This window comes from Streptopelia decaocto (genome assembly GCF_964273445.1).
Source record: "Streptopelia decaocto genome assembly, chromosome: 1".
Taxonomy (NCBI): domain Eukaryota; kingdom Metazoa; phylum Chordata; class Aves; order Columbiformes; family Columbidae; genus Streptopelia; species Streptopelia decaocto.
Window position 1 is genome coordinate 66,752,816 of NC_138663.1, and position 14,357 is coordinate 66,767,172.

At 42.5% G+C, this 14,357-nt stretch overlaps 1 protein-coding gene across 9 annotated transcripts in view; it reads right to left on the reverse strand.

Moving 5' to 3' along the window:
* Window positions 1–14,357, reverse strand: part of TMTC1 (transmembrane O-mannosyltransferase targeting cadherins 1) — a 174,631-nt gene that overhangs the window by 42,487 nt on the left and 117,787 nt on the right. For all 9 annotated transcript variants that reach the window (XR_014185130.1, XR_014185131.1, XR_014185132.1 and 6 more), the window contains one exon: window positions 4,906–5,049. Coding sequence is in view for 5 of the 9 variants with exons in the window: in XM_082062646.1 (XP_081918772.1) it covers window positions 4,906–5,049 (144 nt within the window). In the remaining 4 variants the exon portion in view is untranslated. The remainder of the gene's footprint in view (window positions 1–4,905; window positions 5,050–14,357) is intronic.

Consider the following 14,357-nt stretch of genomic DNA (forward strand, 5'->3'; position numbering starts at 1 on the left):
GCAGAAGTCTGGCGTTGCACGGGGCTGTGTGTGGGCTGTTAGCGCTGAAGCAAATTTCATTTGCAACAGAAAGAGCAACCTAGGAATTAAAGCTCGAGAGGACTTTTTAACTTTCAAGATTTGCTTTGTTTTGTGAAGTTAGTTCGGCTGCATTAAAACCAGAAACACAGAACTCAACCAGGGCTCCGCAGCTGTTCCGAACATCTCATCTTCGTTTCACACCATAATCCAAGGGGAGCTTGCAGTGTCTAAGACTGCCTGTCTGAAAGGAAGCCTCTAAGCCTGTTCGATTCCCTGGTTTAAAAGGGATTCAGATAACTTAGGTGCACACCTTTGCCATTCATCTATACCAAAGTGGGGGAGCAGGCAATACACTGCAAGGCAGGGCTGCTTTTCAGAGGGCCCAAGTCCGATGGGAACCTCAGAAAGTTCAACAAAAGCAAAAGTAAGTCCTGTGCCCGGAGTGGAATAACCCTGTGCATGAACATAGGTTGGGGAATGACAGGCATCCTGGTGGACAACAAGTTGACCATGGGTCAGCAACGTACCCTACATGGCAAAGGCGGCCAACAGTGGGTCCAGGGAAGTGATTCTTCCCCTTTACATGGTACTTGTGAGACCACATCTGGAGCAATGTCTGCCAGAGTTGGGCTCACCGGTGCAAGAAAGTCATGGACTTCCCAGAGGAAGCCAAACAGAGGGCCACCAAAGAAGGTCAGGGCTAGAGCACCCATTGCATTGAGGAGAGTCTGAGTGAGCTGTGCCTGTGCAGCCTGGAGAAGGTTCAGGGGTGACTTCAGTGCTGCCTGCAACTACCTGCTCGGAGGACACACAGAAGCCAGAGTCAAACTCTTCTCAGAGGTGCACGATGACAGGACAAGAAGCAACAGATCCAAGTAGAAACATGGGAAATTCTGGTTAGATATAAGGAGAAATATTTTTCAGCACGAGGGTGGTCAAACAGTGGAACAAAGTGCATGGAGAGATTGTGGCATCTCTGTCCTTGGAGGTGTTTAAGATTCAGCTGGACACAACCCAGAGCAACCTGATCCAATTAGACTTGCTCTGAGCAGCAGGCTTGATCAAATGATCTCCAGAGGTCTGTTCCAACCTACGTTATGTTTTTAATCTACTGTAAATTTGACACTGGCAGAGGTGGGATTTTTTGTTGTTGCTTTGTTTTGTTTTGGTTGGTTGTTTTTTTTTGTTTGTTTGTGCTTTGTTTTGTGGGGGTTTTTGTTGTTGTTTTGGTTTTTGTTTTAATAAACAGGCTACAATATGTACGTGATACTGACAGATAACTACAGCACTTCATGCAGCGCAGGATATCCTAACCAGAGACCATCCAGAAAGCCAGATGCAGTATCACTGAGCATTATCACTCACTTTGCCTCTTTGAATGGAAGGGAGGAATGTTTCAGTCTCTGAAAGATCTTAAATCTCAATACACGTAATAGCTATCTGATGTTTTCCAGCATCTTCAGGCAGTTACACAAGCCTGCATCAGCACATTCACATACACACATATCCAGAAGCCTGTACTGGAGAAGGCAGACAGTCCTCCTTCCTCTGAATAGATAGGTTTGCTAAACTTGAACTAAATCACAGGAACAAATGCACAGAACACCTTGTGTGTTATTCTACATTCGGAAGAGAATCAGTCCTTCAAAAAAACTCAATATTTTACTGGGCATAGTTTCTAGGCATTTCATTTTCCCTTCGAAAATGCAGCCATAACACTCGCAAAGCACGTAAGAGTTTTGAGGCTTTTCTTCATAAGAAATAGTGTACTGAATGTTGGGAGTGCTTCAAAAACGGATAGATACAGTACTGCAAATAAGTTGTCTCCCATCCTTCCTCCAACAGAAAGCCGAGACAAATATTTACTTCAAATGTTCGTAATATTTTATTTCTTGTCTCTTTACAGAACATCTCACAGGCTATAAATTTGTGAGGTATTCTGAACGATATTTATCTTAGTTTTTCAAGCTCAACAAAACTGAATCTATATAAAGGAGCTAAATATTGATATAATGGGAAACTTCAAAACAAAACACAAGAAAGTAGCATCAGGCTGCTGTGTGTCACTGATTACAGATCACAAAACTGGAGAAAGAGATTTATCGCTTTCAGGTAGGCCATCTTTTGGGTCTATTTTAACTAAGAAATCTGTTGGCATTGTTTAATTATCTACTCTCCAATATTTATATTAAGCAAGAAAATAATGACATACAACTTTATTTTAGGAGATGTAAACAAAACCAGAGGCTTATTCAGCCATTACCCTGCAATGCTTCCTGAGTACATTCATCTTCTGGCACATAGCTGTCTTCATTATGTGCAAACAGAAAATGGAAACATCCTTTTACATCTAGGACTTCTGCAGAAAAACCTTTAAAATTCTGCCATGTAGTCCTCAAAACAGATTTTTACTCAAGCTTAAATCACAAGCAATGGATGCTTAAATAGAGAGCTTATTTACATGGAATAATGAGAGGCAGATTCCCACATGGGAATAGCAAACCCATCCTCCCAAAATCTTGGAGTTCCCCTTTCTCAGCACTCCAGAGGAGGTGAAATCTAATATCCACCATCAGATTTCCACACTATGAGCAGGGATGGGTATAAAGAACTTGGCAGAATTCAACCGGGAATTCCCCATGCCAGACAGCTTTGTTAGGTGTCTCAGTACAAGAAGTGCTGTTACGCGACGGGCCTCAAATGTTGCTGATTTGGATTTTCCTGATCTGCACCATGCACTGAAGCCTCTGCAAAGAGGACAGAAAATGCTTTTATGGCTTGACCATCTATTCTCTCTCCGCCATATGTTTAAAAATCAAAACACTCTTCATGATGTCTCATAGCACAGCCAGAAAGTAATATCTGCCTGTAATATTCTGCAGATTTTCATTTATTACCTGGATTACACTAGCATTTAGTGTCTGCAGAAAACTGGTTGCCCTATATACATATGCATGAAAGGATAATTTGGAGAGACAGGTAGAAAATACAAATAAAGACAAAGTTGTAGGAAGGGGAGCTTGAAGTCTCTGCCTCGTTCCTGTCTGGCCATCCTACAAGTTGCCTCATGCACCAGCACAGCTGATGATCTCTTGTACGTTGATGGATGATCCAGGAAAGAACCCGGCAAAGGGGTTTGGGCTGTGTTTTAGGGGAGATATTAATATAGGATCCGCCCACACAGAATCTCCTTTATGTACATGCTAGTCCCTCCACCATGAACTCTACCTAATTTAGGATTTTTTAAATCCTAACAGGGAGATGAGCCCACCCCGTTTCCATTATAATTAATACTACTGGTGTGTTCAGATGCACTAGGTTGTTTGGGAAGCCTAAAAAAAAAAAGTCTAGAAAATATGAGCAAATGGCTCTGGGAAAAGGGCAGGTGGAACCTGAGTGCTTTATCTTAATTAGATTAGCACAAGCATCACACACTTTTAACATACTGCAATTATGGCACCACAGAAGGATGCAGAGCACATACAGTCCAACAAAACACGCAATATCTTAACTATCACATTAGGAAAAACATGACATATTGCACAGAAAACAAACAGCAGTTCTAAGAGATTTTCCCACATGTCTCCTTTGTGCTTTGCCAGTGCAACAAATTCAGTTTATATGCATCTGTTGGGTCATAAGAGCCCATCAACAGGCCAGATTTAAGCATTATTGACATGGGATGTCCTGGTGCTGCTTCTGGCTTACATTCTTTTGTATTAATATTTTATATTTTTAAAAAATCACAGAGAATAATAACTAAGGCAAACATGATGGATTAAAAGGACAATATGTATATTTAAACAGCATTGCCACCTAAGATTAATTTCAATCAACCGAATTCGATGAATAATACAAAGACCTTCCATTTCTCTTGCAATAAGACTGTCTTTACCATTTTCCTTTCTTTCTAGTATTTCCAGTAAAGCACTCATCTACTTTTTATTTAAGAATTACTCAGCTGCAATATTCTTACCCAAATCCATCAAGTTTACTTGTAATATTATTCTGATAACTTTGCTTTTACTGATGTAGTTTATGCAGTTCTGTCAGCAAATAACACACTATCCTCACAAAAACAAGGGGGTTTTTGCTGGTGTGAAACAGTAATGCATGGGTAGATATATATATATTTTTTTAATTGCACCCCAAGTGGATCTTATCATACTTGCAAAGCTTCTTGTGTAGATTTAAGTCCAGCGTTTAGATATGGTTAGCCAAATTAATTCACATGATTATGATTGTCTGCTGTTCTCCTTGCTCAAGGCTGACACTCTAAATAACAATGAGTGAAATTATAACCTGATTAACTTGTTCTCTTGCTCAGCAGAGTAACTGTACAGGGATGTAAAACCAGTTTTCCCCTCGATTGCAGACCCACCCCCTCTGCAATGGGATGAACCTTCTGCTGGTCTCAGCACCTCAGGGTTCGCTGCTTATGCCTAAACTAGGCATCGACCTTCCATACAGCTAATGAGGAGAAGTGGGAATGTGCAGAGAGGGATTTGTTGGATCTGTGTTATTTACTAGATCTGCATCACATGCCTGTCTTGGGACAACATGGCTTGCTCCACTGGAAAGGCTTACACCGCTCCATTGAGATAGGAGTCTCAGGTGACTAGTTGGGTTTAGGCATCTCATTTTTTGCTTCCTGATTTGGAACAAGTGAATTCCCTCCAGCTGAAGCACAATTGTAAACAGCACCTGAAGTGATGTGGTGGACAGTATAAGGATATTCAAACTAAGCCTGACCTTTGTGCCAGAAGTCTTGACCACCAGTAGGAAATAATGCCATTCCTTCACCACTTAGCAGCAAAAACTACTTTGCTGATGTGTGTAGGGAGAATGTGAATTTCCTTGGTGCCAGTTCCACATTCAACTTACTTGAGCAGGTTGCCAAGATTGAAGAGAGCTCTGTTGTGCTGAGGGTTTAACTGAAGGGCCCGTCTGTAGTAGTCCTTTGCCTCCACCACATCTTTGGTCAACGTCCCAAGGTTGTTGAGAGCACTTGCGTGACGAGGGTAGAGTCTACGAAAAACAAAATATCAAGTTACAGACACTCAGTAATTGACATATAAAGCTGAGGTTACTAATGCTGCCACCACTGCTGTTTGGCACTTGGTAAAGCAAAGGATGCTGGCTAGGAAACACTGTTTTCCCTTCACTTGCTGCCGGTCCTTATGGGATCCTGAGGAACCTTTTCAACTCCCAAAGAAACTGCAAATCAGATCTTCTCCTACAGTTCCTGCATGCCTCCAGGGCAAAAGGAACACTGAACAGCTTTGAAAGCCTATTTTACCCTCCAAGCAAAAGGCAAAGTGACTAAAGCAGCTTGAATGTCTTTATTCAAAATGTTTTTAAACAAGCAAGAACTGTTTTGTCAAAAATATGTTTCCAATGGAAGTATGTTTTGACATGTACAGAAACCAATACAACACTGTTCAAATTGATCTGGGTTTTTTTGTTGTTATTTGTGTTTGTTTTTTGTTTTTTTTTTATAAAGTGCAAAAGGAAACTTGAAATCAGCTGTTGGAACAATATTTTCAGGATCAAGCAAAATGCTAAGAATATCTGGAAACAGACTGCTTAACACTATGAATTTCCTAAGCTTCAAGTTGTATTTTTTCACCACTTGGTTCAGTTCTCCTTTTCACTCATCTGTTGATCTTTACATCTACCTGTTTCAGTTACAACACTACATATTGGGCACACTGCATCTCCATTAAAATTTGCCATGAATTAAGAAGCGCGTTGTGGTCCAATTCTCAGACAAAATTGTACTCCTACATTAATATTTTCATTTGTACGTCTTACACCAGAAAACTCCAGAGGTAAAAGTGATCCAGGGCAAGATTAACACCCAGGACCCTTTGTCATAGATGGGTGAAAACTAAGGTTCATTACGATAAAGAAATAAAGCTGTGGCAGCAGCCCATGGCAAGCTGGGAGACCAGCTGTGTGTCTGTCTGCTGCTCTGATATGAGATGCTGCACAGGCGCTTGCCCACTGAACAATTCCCAATGCCTATTTCATTCACGATACAGAGGAAGAAGCAGGTTAAAGATGGTCAAGGCTTCGGTTTGAGAAGATCTAGTTGCAAACCCTGCTGCCAGTACAGATTTTCTATTTTGAACCAGGACCAGTCATCTGACATTTCATTGCCTTAGGTCCTGGTTCATGGGAAAGTGATGTGGATAATGATGTTAAAAGCAGTTGGCTATGATAGCCCAGGGTACAGCATGAGGAGGGGCATTTAAAGGAAGAAGAAGGGATTAAGATTCTATAATACAGTCTAACTCTAAAGTTTGCAACTGGTTTTAATATAAGACCTTCCATGGTGTTTTTGTTTGTTTGTTTCTTTTTGTGTGTGGTTGCTTTTTTCTTTTTTTTCCCCTGGAGTTTTTCATTATGTCAGTTCAGCCCTGGGATTTTCTGTGCTGAAGTACCATGAATAATTTAGCATTTTATACACTGCTGCAACATTTGTATCATTCACATTTTCACTCCACTGCACATAAGTGATTCTGGCAGCATCTTCCGTGGGGGTGAAGCTGGGGAGATGAACACAGTGTGAAGCACGAGGGAACTCCGGGAAGAGTGGACATGTACTGATAATAAAACCAGGATGTTTCCTACAACTAAGCAAGAGAAAAGCCCCAAAATCCTTTTTCCACCCAACACCAAGCTTAGTTGACAAAAGATAAAGGTAGCGACCACCACTCAGTAACTAACAACTGTGGACTCTGTCAACATCCCTCAGGTACAGATAAGCATCCCGTCTCTCAGAGGTAACCACTTCTGCTGCAAGCTCTCAGGTGCAGTTCACATGTCTCAAATGTCCGCATTGCCCCGTGTTTGTTTGCCCACGCTACCTGCACTCCCTGCTCATCTGATTTTTGAAGAATTCCCTAATTGATCTTGTCACAGAGGAGCAAAGAGTATGAAATCTGAGGCCGGGCTGCAGATGGCACAGAAACAGCATCACTTTCCATCACTGAAGCTACCCAGTGAGCCTGTGCGTCTTGGGATGCGAGAGGCTGCCTGTGCTTGGAGAAACACCAGCTGAAGACAAGATAGTCACAAGGGTATAGTGCTGAGTCTTGACCTTGGCCCTAAAATCCACTGTCTATCAAGGCTAAGCCTTCCCAGCTGAAGCAGGCTGAGAGAAATACTTCCCACAGCAACAGCAGGGGAGCAATGGGAAGGACTGGCTTGCTTGCTCTTCAGCACTTGGGATGCAACTCTGTGGGATACCTTGACCAGGACCTTGAGCGAAGAACACCCTATCTATCCTAGGCAAAATGACCGAGGGCTTAGCTCTTTTTCCCATTTCTTCCATGGGATTTTGACATAGTTTTGGACCAAAAAAAGGTTTGGGAGTTATATTTTGAGGCCTTTTTTTTCCAGTTGGCTATGATAAAAGCCATGCACTACTTCTGTCAGTACTCACACATAAAAACAGCTCTAATATCTGACATGAAGTCACTTGAGTTATGAGTGGGCAAAAGTATTTCAGGCAGTTCTTGGGAAAGTCAGAAACAGATTACCATTTTACAGCCCAAAACCTGATGATTTTGCTTTCAAACTTTCAGAAATTAATTCTATTCTTGGCCTCCAGTGCTCCCATGACATTTTAGGCCCAGGAGATTTGCTTGCACCAATTTTGAGAGGAATGAAAACTCAAGATTAAAAAAGAGAACTGATTTCACCTTTAAACTGCACAGTTCTGACCAGCAGTTCCATAAATACACTTCTAAGCTCAGCACTAAAACCTCTTGACAGCAAATCACAGGATGCAAGCACATCTCCCGTAGATTCTGGGCTCTATTTCTTGTGTTTTACATTTATTCATTACATCTCATTGCCCTTTCCAAGAAATGTAAGTGAAAAAAGAACCTTAAGCTTAAACCCGCTTAGCATCCATCCCAAAGAACTTCTGACATTTGCAATTTTACATATCCGAGTAAACACTAAGAGATAAGGCAGTGTTGTTGGGGCTTTGCCATTAGGGTTCAGATCTTTATTCTTTTATTTGGAGTATTACTTTATTACAGTGGTAGAGCAAGATGCCACTCAATTCAGATCGGCCCAGAGCATAACCAAGCCCTAAGAGAGCATCACTTCTAATAAAGTAACGAGAGTTAGAGCCTGAGCCCATGACCATTCACACTGTTATACTATTAACACGATCCTTAACTGTTTAACACCAGCCTCACATAGTTCCCAGGAGCGGTCCAGGGCTGAGCCCAGACCAGGGTCTGGTCCCAAAAGCCAGCTTGGGCTCAGCCACTGTGTCTCAGAGGACGCAAGCACTATCTAAATGTTTGCAGGTCAATTGACGCCAATTGGCCTCAGGGCTAGAGAAAGGGGACCAGGCCATTTTTTATTCATTAATATGGATGATGACTAAAGGACTAATGGCCTTAACTCAAACTGGCCTCTGTTCATGCACACCCACTGCTGTTAATAACAGCTTCCTGGGGATAAAACCAGAGCAGAAAAAACTCTTGTGGCTGGATTTACAGGGTATCATAAAACTTGACCACAGGTGACTAATTAAAGCAACATTTACTCAAGAACTCTCAAATTGTTTCTGCAAAACTTGCAGATACACCACTTGTAAAATGGCTTGCTTTTTGCTGTATGTGACATTTTAATAAATGATGGCACATACACTTTTTTTTTTCCATTTTCATGGTATCAAGAGGTTTGTGCCATTTTTCAAGACTTTTGGAATAGGTCCAAATGATTCCCAATGTCCACCTTGCTTACTTTGACCATAAGCTCTCTGATGTAAAGGCTGTCTCTTCCTCACATGTATTCATTTCTTGGAAGGGTCATAAACACATTACCAGGACAAAGAGCTCTCCAGTTAACCTCAAGTCTCTTCATGCCACAATAATGAAAATACTCAGAACCCAGGTCTTATTTTATAAATAGCCAAGACACTCTGAGGCTCAAGGAATCAGTCGTTGGAACATATATACCTTGTTCTGCAGCTTCTCTGAAGAAACAAAGCTTTCTATCTGGATACACATGGAGCTGTATTTTCCTTGCCACCACCATTGATAATGGTAGCAGTCTGCAGGCAATATCCTTCTTGCTATGCATCTGATTAGGTAGAAATTCCTCTAGGCTTCACCTAATCAAATGCAAGTGCTGCATTATTTATGAAAGAAAGCTGAATTTCATTAAACTTATTCTACAAGAAGCAGTTTATGTAAAAAAATCTGTTTCGTTCTTTCAGAAATCAGAATAATTTTATTTAAAAACCTACATTCACAGTTAATTCTAATAGAACCCTTGAAATGGCAAAATTACTTTAAAAACAAAAAAAGGAAAACAACCCCATAAAAGTATATTTAAAATCAGACCGGCATTTCATTTCTAAAGAGAAGACAAGTGGGATGTTTCCTTGTTGCAGAATGAATAATTCAAATGATTCCTCCAGTGCTGTATCTGCAATTGTCAGAATAAATTTAAGCAGCTTTCCCTTTAACTATTACAGGTATACACTGCACAAGAACTCCTGTTAGTAATTATTCTCACTTCTTTTAGGCTAGCAAAATTCCCTCTAATACCACTGAACAAAAGCCTTATTGACTTGCACAGTCAATAGATTTTCAGTTTCACAGGAAGATACCAGGCATAAAACATATACAGTCATCAAAATGCTGATGACCATTTATTTTGCTTTTTAATTTAATGCTTCTATCACCTGAAACACTAAAAGAAAAAAAAAAAAAAAGATGAGTTTTGTTTGGCAACATTTCTGAAATGTAAGACAAATCTAGGAAAAAAAAAAAAAAGGGAAAGGGAGAGAATTTGTTGTCATGGCTACAACCTATAATCCACCAAGAATTTTAATTCTTTTAATTCAGATCGAGAGAGATCACTTAAACAACTGGCAAGCTCAGTTTGCAGTCCTGCCTTTAAACAGCCCCAGGGCTGGCGCCAGCGGTGCTCAGGGGGCAAAAGGCATTAGCGTGACAACTCCCCACTCCCTCTTAAGAGCCTTATGTGGTTTTTGCACAGCCATGGCTGTGTAGGGGCAGGGAGCAAAAGGGTACAGGGCCAGACTAATGTGCAATTAGCCAAGGAAACTACCAGGGACAGCATGGAAAAGGCTGCAATGCTGGCTTTCAGGGGTCTGGGCAGCCGCCCACAGCCACCGCATGATACGCAGTCCAGAGCCAACCTCTCTGAGGCAGGACAGCCCTGAGATGTCACACACTGGAGTGACACTCCCTGCCAAGCACAGGTGATAAACCTGTCAAAAGTGCATTCCCAGTGACTTATAACATGAGACCTTAAAGCCATTATAAAGGCTGTAAGCAACACTGGCCATCATTAACCTAACAGTCATGCCATGGAAGCAGTAGCAGAAAGAAAAAAACCTGTGAGCATCATCTTGCACAACATTCAGAGGAGCTCCAAGCATCTTCATTTCTGCTAAAGAGAAAAATGAGCAACTGATTCAGCTGGGGAGATCTAGCATGCCTGTTTTTCATTAATGCATCTTCTGATTAGAGAATGCATTTAACCTCAGCGCTCGCAGGGAATGCTCCACCTTTGAAGCAGCTGTCATTAATTACCACTGCTGCACCGCTGTGAGAAAACAGGTTGTATTACCTCTCTGGTGGTAGAAGGAGAAGAGGGGCTAAAGAGCTCTGGGACAGACAGACATCCTGTCACCAGTCCTCTACACTGCGGGATGCTGCCCTGCTATCCGCTCTTGGCTCTCCTGGTGCCTGTGCGACCCTCCGCAATGCTCAGCATCCCCAAGGCTCACTGCAGCCCAGTTAAGCGTACAGTCAGGTCTTAATTACTGAAGCCAAATTACTTGCTGGCAACATGGCAACTTGTTTTCAAGGCATGTTTTGCCCCATTCCAACACATACCGTATTATTTTATTGGCATCAGTTTGCCAACAAAAGTAAGAATGTTATGTGAATAATGCTTCATCTGTGCCAAATTTTTATACTGCCCATTTTATATTTACTCCAGTATACTACTTCAAGTCAATTCTTCAATTTTAATATTACACCACATTCATTTTCATGTATTTACATAAGTTCTCAATAAAGCTCTATGTCAGGTTGAATTAAAACTGGACTTGATGTAATTCCAAGACCAGTCACCCTGTGGGGAACGATCCTGCACTGGCAGCAACGTGGGCCATGGCCTCACAATAGCATGGCACCTTGTTCTGAGAGCTGCTCTACATGATGTGGAGACGTGTCGGTCACAGAGCCAGATCCTCTGTCTTTCTCAAAAACACCTTCAATTTGCAGCATTTGAATTCCTTTTATAGAGGGAAAGATAATCCTGCAATATTAAGCAGCAGCAGCTGGTTTTCTCTTGAGGAGTTTTAGTAGTCCCATCAATATTTCCTCAAAGGTAACACCCTTCAGCTTGGCAGAGGGTTTGTGGCAGGCTGGGATTTTTTGTATTATAATTTTTTTTTAACGGAAATCCTGTGGAAAGTCAGGCAAGTGAGAGATCTAACGCTTTTAGGTTCCTTTGAAAGCCTCAGGCGTAATCTTCTTCAGGGAAAGCAAGACAAAGCAGCCAGGTCTTGCATCATGCCTATTTCCACGTGCTCAGCTACGAGGTGGCCTGGCTCAGGATGTGACACAATGTAGGAACAAGGCAGTGAGCGACCACACCCCAGCACGGTGCCAGAGGCTCTCAGGGCATCTCCGAGTGGTTCTACAGGTTCCACTTGGGTCCTCACTGGTGTTACACGGTCCAGCTCAGATCCTGATGGAGGTCCTGCTGCAGAAGTCAGAGGAGAGGGTGCCTGATTACCAATACCTACAGCTAACTTCAGGCACCCACCCAAGGTGTCCTCCCTCTGCTGCTGAAGAGCAGGGGGGTCCCCACAGATGCTTTGGGTACCCCAATCCACCTCAAATATATTGTACCTTCTAGCGGGCAGAAGTCATCCACATTTTGGCACCAAGCACCTACAACACGAACACTGAGAAACAGTGTTCATCTCAGCCACAGTTTCCCACGTGGCCCAGGACAAGTCTTGTGTCTCAGGGTTTCCATGCTCCATCTCTAAAGTGACAATAATAAAACTTCCCTTCCCGGTACTGTCACCTCTCTGTTCACAAGTCCTCTGTGGTGATGACAACATCCCAGTGACAGTCAGTGGCCAGCACAGCAGGATCTTGATCTCATCTGGGACCTCCAGAGGCCAATTCAGTATAAATATTAATAGTAAGTGCTGAATGGCAGCCAGGGATCAGTGGAAGGAAGAAAGGTCCCGGCTGTCCGGCTTCTCCCCCAGCCCGGCAGCCCAGCCAGCAGGACCAGCAGCCAGTGGGTGCCCTGCCACTGGCAAACCTATTCATCAAGGTGAGCATCCAAGGCTGATGGGCAGAGCAAACGGGACAGCAGCTGTGCTGGACCCTAATATCAAGGGAAACCTCTCCAGGACAGCAACATGAAAAGAAAACAAAAGAGAAGCTGAACAGATTTAATCTGTAAATGGACAAAAGCCCCGTGAATTCTTTAAGCCTGGCATCCATTAAGAAAACAAAACAAACACATATCCAGAAGCGTGCCATTTAAAAAACAAACCTGTAGCACATTAAACAATACTACAATTTATGAATTTTCATTACGTTTTCAAACTTGGATGGGGGTAGAAGCTTAAGAGTTAGAGTTGAGGGGAAAAAAAAGGATTTTAAGTCAAACAATGTCACAGCTAAATATAAATAAACAAAACCTTTCCTGCTAAACTCACATGTTCCCTGCAATGCTGAGGCAACATGAGGTTATCAAACTGGGCTGCTTGCTTATACAGAATTTATGCAGGATCCATGTAAATCCTGAAAATCCCAGAAACCAGTGAAGCCCAATAAAAGACTAATAATTCACGACATGCCTGACTTACAGACAGCACAAACAGTGCAGGCGCCTCTGTAGAGCCCACAGAAACCAGAGGAATAACATAGCAAACAGGAGACCATTGGGTGAGTTCTTCAACCAAACCATTATGTGAGGGGATGAAATAACATATATCTCACCTAAGCAGATGGGGTGCAATCACACCTGTCATCTCCCAAGGTTCATGGGTGCCAGAAAAAGCTGTACAGCCCCATAATGCCATCCGTGATCACGGCTGTCTCTGAGATGTCTGGGGGCTTGCCTCGGTTTTTGGTGTAAATCAGAGCAACCCTATTCCAGCACTGCCCAAATTGCTTGAAGGAGCCATTTGAAAGTCTGGGGATAAGCAGAGTGCCCCAAATACTCCTGCCAAGCCTTCACTGAAAGTCTCAAGGTTATCCTTGACAGATGTGTGCTGGGAACCATTTTTTCTGCTGACCTTTGGTAAGGACCAGTGAAGGCAGGTCTCTGTTGATTTAGCATGACAATAATAAGTGCAACCTGGCCATTCTTTGAGCAAAGTTTTCATAAAGACAAGGACAGCAGGCCAGGGAAAAAAGAAATGGCTGTGGGAATGAGTGATTAACCCTTCGAACTGAGGTTTGCAATAGCCAAAAGTGAAAAGCAGACTTGAATACCTGCAAAATACAGTCATAGGTTTCTGTTTGTGCAGCCTACATAAAAATCAAAATAGATGTCTTGTCCCAATAAGACAACAGCTTTGCAGCTTCATTAGGGAAGCATTTTCCATTCTCCAGATTTTTAGCATCAGTCCCCAACATGTAAGTAGTCAGAGTGATGATTCAGTGCCTGAGGAAGGCTATGGAGCAGCCACTCTCAGAGCTGCTGGGGGCTCTTCTCCAAGAAGATGCATTTGAAAAGCCAGCAAGTCCCTGAAGGACAGTGCAGAAGGACCTGCACCCATGACAGAAGCCATGGTCTAGGAAGGGACCCTGCCTGTAAATACCAGTGTCCAAGGGTGAGTTACACACACATCTGTGCATCCCAGCAGGGACATCCAGCTTCCACCACTGTCAGTGCAGTTACACTGCACAGATACTGCCTCTGCATCAGGGCTCAGGGTTGCACTTAAACCAGTTCGGGTTTTGAGTAAATAAAAGTCTGTGCCTTGATTGACTGATCTTTGATCACTGAAATGCAGAAAAACTGAGCAGAGGTGGAGTACACCCCAAAACAGGAAGGGATCAGCACTTCATAGAGACCAGGTTCAAAAATAAATTACACTGGCTGAAGTAATTTGGCCATCATCCCATGCACTGTGTTGTAAAGGCCATTAAGTCTCTGATTCAAATTATCAGGCAGCCTTTTCAGCCATCAATTACAATTAAATCAGTCAGCAATTTTGTCTAGCTTCAGGACAGCCACCATATACATATACAAGAGCACCAATTACCCCAAAAGCCTATTGTCAAAGG